Source organism: Hemicordylus capensis, chromosome 2 (assembly GCF_027244095.1).
Source record: "Hemicordylus capensis ecotype Gifberg chromosome 2, rHemCap1.1.pri, whole genome shotgun sequence".
Taxonomy (NCBI): Eukaryota; Metazoa; Chordata; class Lepidosauria; order Squamata; family Cordylidae; genus Hemicordylus; species Hemicordylus capensis.
This window is the reverse complement of record NC_069658.1, coordinates 213,374,830-213,390,798: the sequence shown is the minus strand read 5'-3', so window position 1 is coordinate 213,390,798 and position 15,969 is coordinate 213,374,830. Positions and strand designations below refer to the sequence as shown.

The window sequence follows — 15,969 nt, the reverse complement described above, 5'->3', positions numbered from 1 at the left end:
TACACTGCCCCAAACTTTCATCTCTTGGCGGTTAACAATAGCATAAAACCAGTTAAAAACATATACAAAAAACTTTAAAACAATTTAAAAATAAACCAGATATTAAAACCCCAAAAATTTAGGAAGCTGAGTAAGCTTGGGTGAAAAGATGGGTTTTCAGGTGTTTTTTTGAAAATTGTCAGAGATGAGGAGGATCGTATCTCAGCAGGGAGCACATTCCACAATCTCGGGGCAGCAACCAAGAAGGCCCGTCTTATATATTCACAAGTTCAAGACAAGGGACCGAAGCCCAGGGTAGCTTTGCACTGAGAAGGGCCCAGGTTTGTCCCTGGCAGCATCTCCAGAGAGGGCTGAGAAAGGCCCCTGTCAGAACCCCTGGAGAACTGCTGCCAGTCAGAGCAGACAATACCAAACGAGGTGGAGCAAGGGTCTGATTTGGTATGACAGCGTCTTCTTATGCCGTTAAGTCTCATATGTCCCTTGTCCCATGTTGACAGCCAACAGGGACAGTCTCTGTCCCCGCCTCTCCTCACGGTGTGCCCTCTCTTTGCAGTGGTCCACGCAGTCCGTGCTGAAGACGGAGCTGTCGAGAACGGCATCCACCCGCTCAGCTCCTCCGAGGTGGACGAGCTCATCCACAAAGCCGACGAGGCCACCCTCAGTGAAGTCTCGGAGAAGGCCCTCGGCGAGATCAAGAGGGAAGCCTCCAGGAGCAACCCCCCCAGCCAGAAGGTCACGCCGCGGAAGGAAATCACCGGTGTGCAGGCCAAGCCAGTGGAGAGCCCCAAGCTGATGCCCGCGGGAGAAGGCCCAGAACCCAGCAAGGAGCAACCGGTGACGATGATCTTCATGGGCTACCAGAACGTGGAGGATGAGGATGAGACCAAAAAGGTCCTGGGGCTGGAGGGGACGATCAAGGCGGAGCTGGTGATGATCGAGGATGCCGAGAATAAGCCGGCACCAGATTGTGCGGGGAAGGACCACGCTCCACCCAACGGCAGCGCGGGGGAGCCGGTGACCGCTCTCCCGCAGAAGGAAGAGAACCAAGCCGGGGAGAAGCCGACGGCCAACAACACAGACCCCAAAGAAGAAGAGCAAGATCTCGACGTGAAAAAGCAGCGTTGCAAATGCTGCTCAGTGATGTAAGCTCCCCTTTGCCTAGACGCCCCTCGACTCTACAACAGGACTGCCTTTCCCCCCTCACTCTCCCCTGGACTCCGCCTCTTCAGTTCCCTTCCGAGTTCTACCAACTCCTGGGTTTTTTCAAGTGCTTTTCTTTTACTGATTGAGACATGCCACTTTCCCTCCTCCCTTGGGTTTTTCTTCTTCTTCTTCTTCTTCCTATTTTCAAGTGACTGGGGAAGTTATTTGCAGCATTGGTGAGAAGTGTATATTATCCAGCAATGACACCGCACTGCTGGGTTGGTTTTTATTTTATTTTTCTCAGCCTCCACCTGGCATCCTTGTTCACTCTTTCATAAAAGGAACGGACACTCAATATTGTATTTATTAAAGGAAGCAATCGTACACCCTCTTCCCTTCACTTCAGGAAGATTTGATGGGAAGCTTCAAACTGCCAGCATCAACAATTCTAGGAGGCCCACTTAAACAAACAACAGCAACAACAACAAAACCATACAAATTGGGGGTGGGGCATCAGTATTTCCCCATCCTTATGAACTGAACCCATTTTTGTTTCTGGACCTTTCCTTGCTGATGGGTTATTTGGAGAAGAAAATCAACCGACCAAGGAGATTCTTCTTGTGTTCATCAAGAGGTACTTTGAGAATTCTGTAACCTTCAAAACCACCTGAGTTCTTCGAGAACTTCAGTGACGAGGCTCTTATATGGCAGAAGCATTTGGACGGAAGATTCAGCCTCGCACGATCCTATTTGAAATGACGCCTATCCGTTCTTCGGGAATGGCAGACTTTGGCCATGCTGTGAGAGTGTGGTTGGGTTGGGTCCTTGCCTCCCCGAGGCGATTCCTGTGCAGCTCCAAGAGATGATGCAGGCTGCCTCTGCTCTCAGCAGAGATTGTGGTGGTGGCTGGTCACAAGAGCCAAGGCCTGATTCTGAGATTTATATACATATATCTGATGCCTTGATGGTTACCTCTCCAGCCTGCAAAGTGGGAACTGTAAAACAGAGCTCGTAACCAGCCAGGAAGTTCCAACCAAACGCATAATATCAGGTGTTGATATAAAACCCCTTACTGCAGAGGTTCTCAAACCCGGGTCTCCAGAGGTGGTTGGACTACAGCTCCCATCATCCCCCGCCTGGTGATGGTGGGAGTTGTAGTCGAGCGGCATCTGGGTGCTTGGGTTCGAGAGCTGACTAAGTTCCGGGGCCAGCAATGCCAACATGGCAGGAGCTCAGCGCTGAGGGAGCCCAGCACCCAGCAGGGTTGCAAGCGGCCAGAGGCAGAGGTGATGGGCAGGGAACGAGAGCGCCGATCTCTTTCCCAGAGTCTAGGTGGTAAAGTCCAGCCAGATGCAACAGGGCTGGGTGGACCTGGGGAAGCCACTGTCAGACGGGTGCCCCACCCGCCCAAAAAAAGCAACCAGCCACAGGAAGGCAAAGAAGCAGGTTGTGGGATTGTCTGGGAGCACAGAAGGGCCCTTCTCGGCAATGAGTTCAAGGGGGTGCAGCAGATTCAGGAGCGAAACAGCGGGCAGGATGGGGGAGGCTTGCGGCCAGCGGTGCCCCCTCCTGGCTCGCAAGGCTGCTTTCTTGCTCCCTCTGGTGGCCCAGGCACTAGAGGACGGGTCCGTCGTCTGCAGAGCTCTCCGTTCCAGGAGAATAGCTCCCTGTGTTAGTCAAGATGGCAGCCGTCCCTAAAGCCCTCCTCCTCCTCCTCTCTCCTCTCCCCCTTCTTTTGAAGAAGACGTCCTTGACCATGACAATAACAATAACAGATGTGTAGGGAGGACTCCTCCCCCTCCTCCTCCCTCCCCCTTGCCTCTCTTTGGCTGAACTTTCCCCACTCGGTTGATTCAAAAGGACATCCTGTTCATCTCTTTAAACGCCTTTCAGTCCAGGCCGCTTGGCAAAGAGCTCTCTTTGTGTGTGTGCGCGTGTGGCACGGTGGGCTTCTCTTGGCCAAGGCTGGCGTGAGGTTCAAAGCGTGGAGAGGATTGGCAGCCTAAGATGTGTGGGGCAGGGGCAGAACAGACCCTTCTGAAGAGCCAGGGGCTCCACCCCACTTCCTGAGAAAATCAAAGGGGAGTCCACACAATTCTCCAGTGACAGGAAGCCGATAGCCTTCCCCGGGGCCTCTAGAAGAGCGATACTCAAATGCTTGAAATCTGAGGCACTTGGATTGCAAAGAGATGCATCCAAATATTGCTCGGTCCACTCCCAGGACAATGGGCAGGCCTCCTCTGCACCACTGTGGGGTGACCCACTGAAGACCACCTCTTGGCAGCCCACCCTAGTCAGTTGAGGGTACGGGGTTGGGTCCTGCTTTTAACATACGAAGCTGCCGCCTACCGAGTCAGACTCTTGGTCTGTCCAGCTCAGCATTGTCTACACGGGCGGGCAGCAGCTCTCCAGGGTCTTAGTCAGAGAAGGGTTTTTCTCAGCCCTCCTAGAGGTGTGAGGAATTGGACCTGGGACCTTCTGCATGCAAAGCAAATGCTCTGCCGCTGAGCTACAGCTCTTTTTGAGCAATAGGGATGCTTCCAGAATTGCCTTGTACCTATCAATTATAGCATGGGCCGAATCCGGCAACCTGGTGCATCTGTACTCTCTCTCTCCGATGATGTCCCTGCCCAAAGCAGAGAGAAGTCCCAGAGGCCTCCCTACTCCGAGATGCAAGAAAGGTGGGTGCACCCCATAGAGCGGCTTACCCCACCAAGGTGTGCCCCCACTTCTCTTGTGCCATGTGCCCCCCTGTGGTGTGCTAACCCCTGCAGGGTTGCCCCCCGGGTTGGACATGGCAGCTTTAGCAGTGCTCTCTTGCTGGAACCCAAGGTGCTTGAGGCCCAATCGCAGCCTTGTTGGGATTATTCAAGGCCCTCCCCAACTTCAGAGGGACCCAATTTTCTCCTCCCCAAACACAGCCCAGCTTTAAAGGGCAGAGGAATGGCATCTTGGCCAGCTTCTTTTGCACATTTCTGCTTGGTATGACAATCGTTTCTTGGGGAGGGAGCTTTTGCCCTTTTCTGCTTGACAGTTCTCCTGGAACCAGCTGGACGGTCAACACGAGGCCCTGCCAGTCGTGTCTGTGAAAACAGGAAGCTGCTGCATACTGAGTCTGACCGTTATTCCTTTTAGCCCAGTATTGTCTACTCAGCCTGGCAGTGGTTCTTGGGCAGAGAAAGGTCCATTTCCAGCCGTGTTTCCAGGGTCTGAATCAGGGACCTCTCTCCAGGCAAAGCAAGAGCTCTGCCAATAAGCTATTACTTTCCTCCTAAGTGTCAGTAGCTCCTTCTGCCAGGTCAGACCATCTACCTAGCTCTGCCTTGACTGGCAGCATCTTCCCAGAGTCTCTTTCAGGCCACTTTCTCATCCTTGTTACCAGAGACTGTTTCAACTGGAGATAGGAACATAGGAAGCTGCCACAAACTGAGTCAGACCATTGGTCTACCTAGCTTAGTCTTGTCTTCACAGACTGGCAGCAGTTTCTCCAAGGCTGCAGGCAGGAGTCTCTTTCAGCCCCATCTTGGAGATGCTGCCAGGGAAGGAACTTGGAACCTTCTGCTCTTCCCAGAGTGGTGGCTCCATCCCCTGAGGGGAATCTCTTCCAGTGCTGACACTTCTAGTCTCCCATTCATATGCAACCAGGGCGGACCCTGCTTAGCTAAGGGGGCAAGTCATGCTTGCAGCCACAAGACCAGCTCTCCTCTCCATGTTAGATATTAGAGGTGGCACCTGAAATCCTTTTGGGGGGGCTCTGCCACTGAACTACGGTCCCTCAGGGGCAGCCCCATGAGTCCTCCTTGAACATACCAAGTGGAAGGCTCCATTCCTATCTTATAGGATTGGTTGTGCACTGGCCAACTCCAAAGGCGGCTCTTTCTGATTGGCTGAGGCATAGCCTGCCTGTGGCCAATCAGCAGCAGAACAATGAAGCGCTCTAGTGCCATCTGCTGTCTGGAATAATGCAGCATGGAGATCCCTTGAGAGTGAATGTGGACCACTGAGTAGGTTTGTGTTGTTGTTGTTGTTTTAGCAATAGCAATAGCAATAGCACTTACATTTATATACCGCTCTATAGCCGGAGCTCTCTAAGCGGTTTACAATGATTTTAGCATATTGCCCCCAACATTCTGGGTACTCATTTTACCGACCTCGGAAGGATGGAAGGCTGAGTCAACCTTGAGCCCCTGGTCAGGATTGAACTTGTAACCTTCTGGTTACAGGGTGGCAGTTTTACCACTGCGCCACCAGGGGCTCATGGGTTTTAATGCAGAAATATCACCAAGAGGTGACTTTTCCTGGTCCTTCCTTCACACTTCTTCATTCTTAAAATTATGCCCCCACATGGTGATGCAGTGACTCAACAGGTGGCAATGCTGCTGCGGAGAATGGTTCCTAATACAGTGTGGTTGGCACTCTGGTTTGCCATTGAAACCTGACTCTTTGGGTGGCAGGCCACAGACCATAGAGATGTAGGGATAGAGCGACTCCTACTTCCTACGTAATGGCCCACTGAATGGCAGCATTCAGATGGGAACAGGGAATGGAGAACTTTGCTTCATTCTTGTCCGAAGGGCGGCAGGGGTAGGGTGGGAGGGATAAGCAGCTGGCCATAATAGTGTAGAGATGCCATCTGCTCAAGATTAATGGCAACATCATCCCACGGAAATATCACGAAGCCACTGCCAGTCTGTGTGGACAATACTGAGCGAGATGGACCTATGGTTTGACTCCATATATGGCAGCTTCCTATGTTCCTGTGGTTGCAAATGGGGTCCATTTCGTTTTGAGGGGACTTCAGTGGGGCAGGAGTGATCGAGCCATGATGTGACTGTGATAAATAATCAAATAGACCGCAAGGAAATAGTGGAAGAGCAGCGGAGGTGTTTAAGAGTCAGAGGTCATGCATTGGCTGGCTGTACTGCAGAGCCTAGGGAGAGGGAAACCCCCATTGGACATTGCCTAGATAGTACGAGAACCCCGTGGGTCAATGTAGCTTGAATCCCTGAGCCCAGGGGTGAGGGTGGAGTATGCCCATGCATCCCCATTCGCTAAGGGGCACCGCAGAGCTTGAGAATTTGACCTCAAGGAGTTTCAAGCCAACGGTGGGGGCGGGGGCAAATGTCCCCAAAGTTCTACCCACACTGACCCATTCAGTGGAATGTTTTGCTCGGGACCATCGTGACCCACGTGCCCTGGGAGTCAGTGCCCCTAAAGTGATTCCCAAAAAACACCAGCCAGGAAATGGGCCGCCGTATTGAGAATCGTCTACTCTACTGGGGTCGGCCCACCGTCACAGGCGACGTGTCCGGAAAGGATTTCATCTGGTGCGGGTCCACTCGCTATGGACAAGGGAGAGAAGTGAGGGCTCCCCTCTCTGATGGGAGAAGTGGGGACCTTAGCTACCCCAGCTTTTTCTCTGGCTGTGGGGTGGAGGGAGGCTGGCATCCGGCCATCCGCACAGCCCACCCCCGCCGCCTCTGAGCCACACCTCAACCTCGGAGCCTCCCTTGGGCCACCTGCGGCATCTCTACCAGCATGGCCCAAAGAGCCAACGGCAACCAAAACTTGCAATTCTCCAATGCCAGGGAAATGCCAGGCCTTGGAACGAGGGTCCCTGGTGGCTATGGGGAGGGGGCAGGGCGTGAGGGGACACTACGCCAGAGACTCCATCGCTGATGTGCCAATCACCACCCCGCTCGGATTTTTCTCCCTTGGTCCCTGTCTCATCTGGTGTATAAAATGCAGTGGTCTCTCTTGTGCACCCAGCTCTCCGTCTCCCGGCCTCCTCTCGGCCCCTCTCCTCCTCCTGAGCTTCTCCATCTCTGACCAGCTGTTTGAAACCCCCATCTCCTTCCCTTGCCCCCTTGTTGGTTTGTAATATACCGGAACAAAGCAAATTAAAAAAGGGGGGGAAAGTGTGGATAATCTGAAATGAAACAGCGTCGCTTCTCGTCTTTTCTCTGCGGACAGCACAGAGGCGATGCTTCAGCCCCCTGGACCGTTCTGCATTGCCCTTTTCGATCGCTCTTCCAGCCCGGAGGTTATTATCTGCCGGGAGATTGCTAACGGATTTGCAGTAGATCCGTTTCTGGGTTGCAATTTTTTTTTTTAAAAAAAAATTTTTTTTAAGCATCACCAAAAAGGGCTGCAAAAGGCTCGCTGGCCTGAGCCGTGGCCTGAGAGTAGACCTTTGAGTCTCAGTCTCCTGCAGCTGTGAAATGGGAACTTTGCACATAAACAGTGCTGAGTACAGTAGGAAATACTTCTGAGTAAATGCCGATGGGATTCCTTTGAGGGGATTCTGATCACTGATTTCTCGTGTCATGCACAGTTTGGGCCCTAAGGGAAAGCGGGACAGAAGCTTATAACATTATGGAAGGTGTGGAGGGAGGAGAAGGGAGGATTCTCCCTCACACGTAATGCTAGAACTCACTCCCAAATGATTGTCTGCAGATTCAGGACAAACAAAAGAAAAGAAATACTTATTCACACACCAGAACAGTGAACATATGGAACTCCTTGCCACAGGTGTGTGATGGTCACCACTTAGGAAGGTTTTAGAAAGGGGTTATACAGCTCCGTGAAGGAGGACGAGGAAATTGAAGCTAGCCTTGATAGCTCAATGGAACCCCCAAGTTCCGAAGCAGTCTACCTTGAAGTAAGACGCTGAGGACAAGCCACAAAGGAAGGCTGTTTCCTTCACATCCTGCTGGTGGGGGGCTTCCTTCTGGCCTCTGGCTGTGTCCTGTTGGAAACAGGATGCTGGGCTAGTTGGACTTTTTATCCAGTCCCGCAGGGGGAGTTTGGCATCCTTGAATGGATGACTTTCATTTGCACCTGACACTTTGCCCCCAGATGACACCCAGTCATCTCTTCCCCTGTAGGAGCTGAGGGGGGTTGAGCATAAATGCTAGGTCAAGTGATTATGAAGTAGAAGGGGTCCAATGAGGATTTCGCCCTCTCTCTTTCTTCCCAGCCCCAGAGTCTCATTGTCCTGAATTCCCCCCCACCCCACCCAGGAGGTCCAAAGCCCCCTGGTCAGCAACATTCCTGCGGCCTGATTCTGCCTGGTCAGCAGCTCCCTCTCCCCACCCTCTCTCTTTTGTCCACCCTGCCCCATGATACTCTGGATGGCTTTCCCCCCTTGTCAGCTCCGGCTTTGCCTTTGTGGCTTGTAAATCCTGGAAAAGCCCAGAACGGCCCAGCTGACTTCTGGGGTGGGGAAGCGGCACCCACAGAACCCTGCTGGGAAAGGATCGGGGGACTCCCAGGGGTGCAGAACCGGGTGGGCAGGCAAGAGCCCCTCTCGCTCTGGGTCCCAGCTGCAGGGGAGTCTCGGAAGAAGCGGGCAAGTTTGACAAAGCCACTGTGTGCTCCGGAAAGGCCCAATCTGCCCGCCAAGAGCAATAAGCCAGTGAAATCATCTCGGGTTCCCCTAAGCCGGGGCTGGGCAAACCTGGCCCTCCACCAGCTGTTGCGGGACGACAACTCCCATCACCCCCAGCCACAAAGCTGTCGTTCAACAGCAGCTGGAGGAGGGCCAGGTTTTGCCCACCCCTGGCCCAAAGCCCTCCGTCTTGGGGGGGCCTTCCCGCCGGATCTCTGCTTGAGTGCCTGTTCTGAAGCCACCTCTTTCCTGCTGGCCTCAGCAGATCATCCTGCTCCGTCTCGACCTGGGAGGGACATGTTTGCTCCTTCCGGATGCAAAGATGCAACGGGGACTCTCGCCCTCAAAAGACGAGAGGCTTGTTTGTTTGTTTTTAACCGCGTGCCTGTTGGGTGGGGTGGTGGTGCTTGCTGGGGACTCTCGCCCTCAAAGGCGAGACGCTTGGTTTTTTTCAAAACCAAAAACATGCTTGTTTGTTTTTTTAACCTGGCAGGAGATGCTGGTTTCCCCCTTCCGCCCTCTAGAAATGAAGCCGGGATCAGACCGTGGGGTGGTGCGCAAAAGAGAGGAAGAGCGGGGTGGACAGTGCGGAAAGAAAAGGGAGGAGGCTTTTTCAGCATCCCCCCCCCCCCGGCCCCGCCCAGTTTACATGCGGTTCTTAATTCCTGGGCCAGGTTTTTTTCAAGCCCAGCCAAGCCCTGAAATGCATTCCAAACAGAGAAGGCAAGGCCCTGCCTTTGCCCCATGGCGCCATCTAGAGCTTCTAGGAAGCATCGCCCTTCTGAGCTTCTGCCAAACCTGTCTAGCCGTCCCCTGGAGCTTTCCCAGACGGCAGGCTTTACCGCAAGTTCGAATCTGCCCTAAAAAAACCTACGCGGCAGGTGGATTTTTTAAAAACCCATACATAAACTGGAGCAGGCTCTCACACAAAATGGAAAACCCCGAATCGTGTGTGAAGTGCTCCCCAATATCTTGCATGGACTTCAGTGCGAATCGAGCCGATGTGCGAACGCACACCCGCCATTCCAGTGGAGAAGTGAGCTAAAAGCCTCATCTGGGAATGCTCCTGGTTTTTTTCTGGCCTTAAATCCTTCAGCTCCAAGAGTTCCCGATTAACCAGGCACATCCTAGGGATGCTGCCCAGACTATCTTCATGTTCCCTTTGGATTTTGAAGTTCAGTGTTACAGTACCTGTTTTCCCTGCCAGTGGTACAGATTTTTGTTCTCTTTTCTTCATTTTCAAATTTGGCCCAACAATCTGCAAAAGAAAAAGAGGAAATCACAGTATATGCATGTTACAGAATCCAATTATACGTCACATGTGCTGTAGCTATAAAACGCAGACCCTTGTTCAGGAGATAAAAGTAGGGGGTGTGCATGGAACAAAAAGAATGCAGCTTGGTTTGAATTCAAATCAATTTGAACCGAACCGAACCATGTTGTTCCAAACCAGTTCATTCGATCCAAACAGCCAATCCGGTCCAATTGACCGAACCAGTTCAGCGGTTCGGGTGGCTAACATACTTGTAAAAGGGAATCCGGTGAGGATTCCCCTTTGCAAGTACAGGGGTGGTAGGAGACTCTTTCAATTATAAGGTGCGGCTGGGCAGGGACGGCAAGAGAGGTAATAAGCTCCTTATGCGGCCGGGACAGCTGCTGGTGGCACCGCTTGCCCTCCTGGCATGGCCCCAAGCACATTCCTCCCTCCTTTACCCAGCCACCAGTAAAGGAGGGAGGAGCACGCTCCGGGCACCAGGAGGGTGAGTGAAGCAAGCAGCGGTAGCTGCACCAGCCGACCACCCAGCCGCCCCTTACGTTGCTGAACCGGTTTGGTTCAGTCTGCAGTCGAACCTCTGAACCAGGCCCACTTCAAGGCAAACCAGTCCACAACAAACCATTGGTCCACACCCCTAGATCCAAGCAGGCCTGCTTCACACAATCGTTCAGATCTAGGCATAAGGTGGGTTACCAATATTAGTGTGATTGTGCAAACCCCACCATGCCAAGGCGGTTTATGGCCCAAAATGAATCTGAGATTCCCACCTCGGCGTGGGTTCACTCAATCATGCCAACATTGGTAACCCACATTAAACCTAGGTTTGAATAATTGTGTGAAGCAGGCCACAGCCTATTCACTGAAAGCAGTGAGAGGCAACCCAGAGGTGTCCTAGCATCATGAAAGGGAATCACAGGCGGCATCCAGACAAGTTAATCATGGCTAAACACCCCTGAAATCGATGAGGCAAGTTAGTCAGGACTACCTTAAGTCCTATCAATTTCAGAAGGATATAGGCGTGACTAATTTTGGTTTGGATGCTGCCCAGAAAAGGAAAGCAAGAAGTCTTACTGAATCCCACGAATAAATATTCTCAAAGGTGACAGAAAGGATCAAGTTTTCAATAAATACCATCTATATGTACGCCATGACGCTATTTGAAAAATAAATCAGTTTCAGCTGTAATGCGAAACTGCAAACCATACACTACTATAAATATGTATATACGGCTTCTCAACAAAAGTTCTCAAAGTGGTTTACTTTTTTTTTTTTTTTAAGATGGTTCCCTGTCCCCAAAGGGGCTCACAGTCTAAAAAGAAACACAAAGGCAGACACCAGCAACAGCCACTGGAGGGAGGTTGTGCTGGGGCCGGAGAGGGCCAATTGCTCTCCCCCAGCTAAATGTAAGAGAATATTCACTTTGAAAGGTGCCTCTTTGCTCTGTTAGCATGGGGAGCCTTGCTAAGGGTCTTTTCAGATCAGTATACTATATCATGAAATATATTAGTATATTTCATGATACTAGCTGGGTGACTCTGGGCCAGTCACTTCTCTCTCAGCCTAACCTACTTCACAGGGTTGTTGTGAGGAGAAACTTAAGTATGTAGTACATCGCTCTGGGCTCCTTGGAGGAAGAGCAGGATATAAATGTAAAAATAAATAAATAAATTTAATTTAATTTAATTTAATAAAAGTATCCAATTAGGACACTACCCTTTCCCCAATCTCTCAAAATGCAGATTTTAGTAATTAAAGTTAATTAGTAATTAAAATATGCATTACTGCTCCCTGGTCTGTCTCCGACACTAGATCTCTGTGACAGGAGTGTAGGATAACCTTGGATCGACAGATCATGGATATCTGGTGAGATCCTCCATCAAAGCAATAACTGTCATCCAAAACCCACAAACAGATATTTGGGCAGGCTCAGAAGTGTTGACAGTTTTTCTCTGACAGGAAGAGCAGTTGCGAGGGTTGCCAGCTCTGACGGCAGCAAGCCATTCAAATCTCCATGGTGCCTTTCAGGAGCCCCCTGGAGACTGTCCTGGAGGGTCAGCAGCCCTAGGTTATATACACACACACACACACACACACACACACACACACACACACACACACACCCTAAATAAAAACTGGATGGAATCAAACAGACTCTAAACCAGGCCTGCTCAACTTAGGCCCCCCCAGCTGTTTTTGGACTACAACTCCCATAATTCTCAGCCACAGCAGCCAATAGCTAGGGATTATGGGAATTGTAGGCCAACATCTGCAGGAGGGCCGAAGTTGAGCAGGCCTGCTCTAAACCCTCCTACAGTTTCTTTACACGTACTGGGAAATCTCACTGTGTGGTGTTCAATCCCTGTTAACCGGCCCACAGGCTTTTGGGGAACAGCATGCCGACTTCTTGGGCGCAGCAGGTGGAGAGTGGACGCCATTTTGCCGCCTGCCACACGGCTTTTGACCCAAATCAGCTTTGTGGCTGCTCTTCCTCATTCCTCTAGCATTCTCCGCCGCTAACCTGGAGGAGATGGAAGACGTTTCCCTCCAGGACTGGTGCTGGGACAGACAGATGAATCACCGACTGGGTGCGTATCGATCCGACGCTCCCGTCCTCGGTTTGGCTTGACAGATCAGGGCAGTGTGTGCAGCTTGGCAGCTCCAAGGAAAAGGGACCGGGTTCTCCTCGTCTCCTTTCCTCCAAGAGCCCACCTCAGCCCTGCCTGCTGGACACGATCCACAAAGTCTGACAAGAGAGAGAGACACACAGAGAGAAGATGTTTCGGTATACCCCTCCCTGGCAGGTCCTTTGTGCTGCCCTGGGGCCCAAGGAAAAGGTAAGGCTGCTATTCACTACAAAATCCACTTTTCCACAGTGCTACTTGAGCCTCACGGCTGCCCTTTGAGGTGGGTCAGGTCAAGTGCGACTTGCCCAAGATCTTATGGACATAACAGCCCTGTGAGATGAGACCAAAGGCGCATTTAAGAGAAGCATCCTACTTCCAGCTTCTGAGAAGCCCGCAAGCCAGGGCACAAAAGCAGCAGCCCCTCCATGTGTCGTTGCTGATGGCATTCAGGGGTAGACTGCCCCTGAACATGAAGGTTCCATTTAGCCATCATTTTAAGAACATATGCAGAGCCCTGTTGCATCAGGCCAGAAATGTATCCCTCCCAGCATCCTGTTTCCCACAGTGGCCACCCAGTTTAATCTGGGACGCTGAACACTTCATGGCTTTGAACCCAGGTCCATTACACCTCACCGGCTCTGCATGTGGCGTCTTTCCCGACACTTCAGAGCTGCTCCGTGTGCTACGTTTCAGAGGTGTGCACCAGAGCATGTCAATGTGAGCACTCGTGTGTCCTTCAGGGGTACCAGCCAGGATCAATCGATCGATCGTTCTATCTATCTGTCTTTCTATCTTCCTTCCTTTCTTTCCTTTCTATTTTTATAAGTGAAATAAAAAGCAGAGTAAAACACAGTTAGAACTCTTGAAACATAAGACAAAACGAAAACTATAAAGCAAATCAGAGATCAGAGAGAAAGGGGGGGGGGGAGAGAAAGAAAGAAAAAGAAATCTCCCCCCCACACACACACCCGCTTTCACCAGCCAGGATTTCCTGTGGCTGCTGTGCATTCGTAGGGTTGCCATATTCCGGCTTTCCAAATTTGTGTATTCCATAAATTGGCTTGAAAATAATTTCTGAGCAGAAGAGTGCCTGCACGTTTTGCTCCATAACTCCGCTTCTACAAGGGCTAGAACTTTCTTTCTTAAAAAAGAAAAGAAAGGAAAGAAAGCAAGCTGAAATCTGGGCAAATCTGGGTGGGCTAAGCAATTGGAGTGAGATGCTTAAAATTGGGGTGAAACCCGGAATTCCAGGGGCGGGGTGGGGTGGCAACTCTAATTCAGCAGCAGATTAGCCTGCAGAGACTGAATGCCACTCCCTGAGCAAGGCTTGGCTGCCGGCCTCATTCCGAGCCTCCCCCACGAGAAGAAATGCACCACCCGCTCCCCCAGGTTGGGTTGCTGCTGCCCTCCTCGGGTGACCTTGCTGGTCAGACAGGTTGGTCCGGCTGCAGGAAGGAGTCCTTTCGGGAGGCCTTAGGGAACACGCCACTCTCCACTCTCGAGTCCTCTTCTTGTTAGGGCTGGTCTTGGCTAATTAGGCAGCCCAGCAGCTCCCTTCCCCTTCCTCATCCACATTCCTACCCCACCCCGGTGGAAGCTGGCGTTGGTTTTCCAGGCCTCTGGGGGCAAGTCCTGGAGCAGGTCCTAGACGGGGAACTGGGGAGATCGGTCCGGTGCCCCTTCCCCAACATGACTGTGCTGCTTTTTTAACACCTCGGGTCCCCTCCAGGCCTGGGGAAGGTGGACTAGGAGTCTTGTGACTCTGAGATTACGGACGTCCAAAACGGCCTTATACGGAGTCCGGCCGCTGGGCCATCGAGTTCAGTATTGCCTGCACAAACTGGCAGCATCTCTCCAGGGTTTTGGGTGTCGATAGGATTTCCTCTCTAGATAGGGATTGGAGCTGCGACCTTCTGCGTACAAAAGGGCTCTCTCACAGAACTATAGGGCCTTCAGTATAAACTGCTTTTTACCAAGTCAGGATATTGGTCCACCTGGCTCACTGCTGCCTATACGGACCTAAGACCTTCCGCGTGCAAAGCAAGAGGCTCTGTCGCTGAGTTATGGATACTCCTGGTGAACATAGGGAGCTGCTTTCTACTGAGACAGGCCCTTCGTCCATCTAACCCAGTATTGTCCACACTCATTGGCAGCTGCTTTCCAGGGTTCCAGATCAAGAAGGATCTTGGGTCAGACAGTGGGCTGCTCAAGCCTCTCAGTAGAAGGAGAGCTGGTCCTGTGGCAGTGAGCATGAATTGCTCCCCTTTGCTAAGCAGAGTCCACCCTGGTTTGTATTTGGATGGGAGACTGCATGTGGGAGCACTGTAGGCTATTCCCTTTAGGAGATGGAGCCGCTCTGGGAAGAGCCTTTGCCTGCTTGCATGCAGAAGGTTCCAAATCCTCTCCCTGGCGCCTCCAGATAGAGACCCCTGCCTGCCGCCCTGGAGAAGCCGCTGCCAGTCTGTGTAGACAATACTGACCTAGATGGACCAACGGCCTGACTCAGTATAAAGCAGCTTCCTGTATTCCCAGCCCTACCTGGAGATGCTGCCAGGGGCTGAACCTAGGCTCAGCGGACTATGGACCACCAGAAACAGTCACAAATGGCTTCTTAGAACTCATCTATCCCCACGCTGGTGTCGCAGAGAACTTGTCGGGGCAGGGAGACCCAACCCCAGAGCAAGTGAGTTGCCGACGGCCTCTAGGGAGAGAGGGGTGCGGGGCCCAGCCCTGCGAGATCTGAATAATAGCCAATAAATTTCAGGACGGCAAAAAACGGCACCGTCTGGTTTCGCCTGGCTCACGGAGGTGGGGCATCTCTGTCATGAACTCTGGACTTCGTTTTCGAGCAGGCTGTGGAAGAGAGACTGCAGACCTCCGCGGGAACACACCTGAACCTCACCTTTGCGGACAGGTCCGTTCTCTCCCTCCCAGGAGAGGAAAGTCCAGAGCCCCACGGCAGCCGGGAGGCATTCCTTCCCAGGCTGAGAAACGGGAGTCGGGACGGCTTGCGTAAGTTGGGCTTTTGTGGGACCCCGTCGCTGGCAGATGTCCCAACGCTCCCAAGATCCTCATGGCAGTGCTCAGTTGGCCTAACTCAGTGTGGGGCGGCTAGGGGCTTATTTCGCTCCTATGCACCACTGTCCAGGTGGACGGAGACCTGAAATGACCCAGGCGGGTGTTTATCGGCGTTGCTCGTAGCGAGGGGCAAAAAGCCTCGGGGAGGGAGGTGTCCCAGGATAGCAGGGGGGCCCCGAGCTTCCAGAGGCCAGGACATGGCTGAAAATCCCCATGTTTTAACAGGTGAGCCCCCAACCCCGAGAGATGGGACGGAGCTAATTCACCGCAGGCGAGGGAACAGGGGTGGACGTTCTTTCATTTTCACCCTTCTGCTCTTTTTCTCAAATTCCTGGAATTCCCCCCGCTGTCGGGGGGGGGGGAGAGCTTATCAGGGTGACGCAGCCGCCCGGGGAGTAAGCAGGGCCGCCCCTCCCTTCCCCAACCTAGTTCACAACCACCCGCTTGGCTTGCAAATA

The 15,969-nt window shown here is 52.3% G+C and overlaps 1 protein-coding gene and 1 long non-coding RNA gene across 11 annotated transcripts in view; one reads left to right on the top strand and one right to left on the bottom strand.

Annotated features, from left to right (window-relative positions):
• Positions 1 to 7,083, top strand: part of PALM (paralemmin) — a 53,863-nt gene extending 46,780 nt beyond the window's left edge. For 4 of the 5 annotated variants that reach the window (XM_053298469.1, XM_053298466.1, XM_053298468.1 and 1 more), the window contains one exon: positions 554 to 7,083. In XM_053298469.1, the coding sequence (XP_053154444.1) occupies positions 554 to 1,146 (593 nt within the window). In that variant the 3' untranslated portion in view covers positions 1,147 to 7,083. The remainder of the gene's footprint in view (positions 1 to 553) is intronic. The other variant, XR_008316670.1, reaches the window with a different exon arrangement.
• Positions 1 to 15,969, bottom strand: part of LOC128345869 (uncharacterized) — a 75,678-nt gene that overhangs the window by 30,722 nt on the left and 28,987 nt on the right. For 3 of the 6 annotated variants that reach the window (XR_008316674.1, XR_008316671.1, XR_008316675.1), the window contains exons 4-7: positions 13,067 to 13,246; positions 12,328 to 12,552; positions 9,725 to 9,791; positions 1,490 to 2,138 (exon numbers count right to left, since the gene is read on the bottom strand). This is a non-coding gene — a long non-coding RNA (uncharacterized LOC128345869). Of the gene's footprint in view, positions 1 to 1,489; positions 2,139 to 7,798; positions 7,892 to 9,724; positions 9,792 to 12,327; positions 12,553 to 13,066; positions 13,247 to 13,401; positions 13,575 to 15,969 lie in introns of those variants that run through there. The other 3 variants (XR_008316673.1, XR_008316672.1, XR_008316676.1) reach the window with 3 other exon arrangements.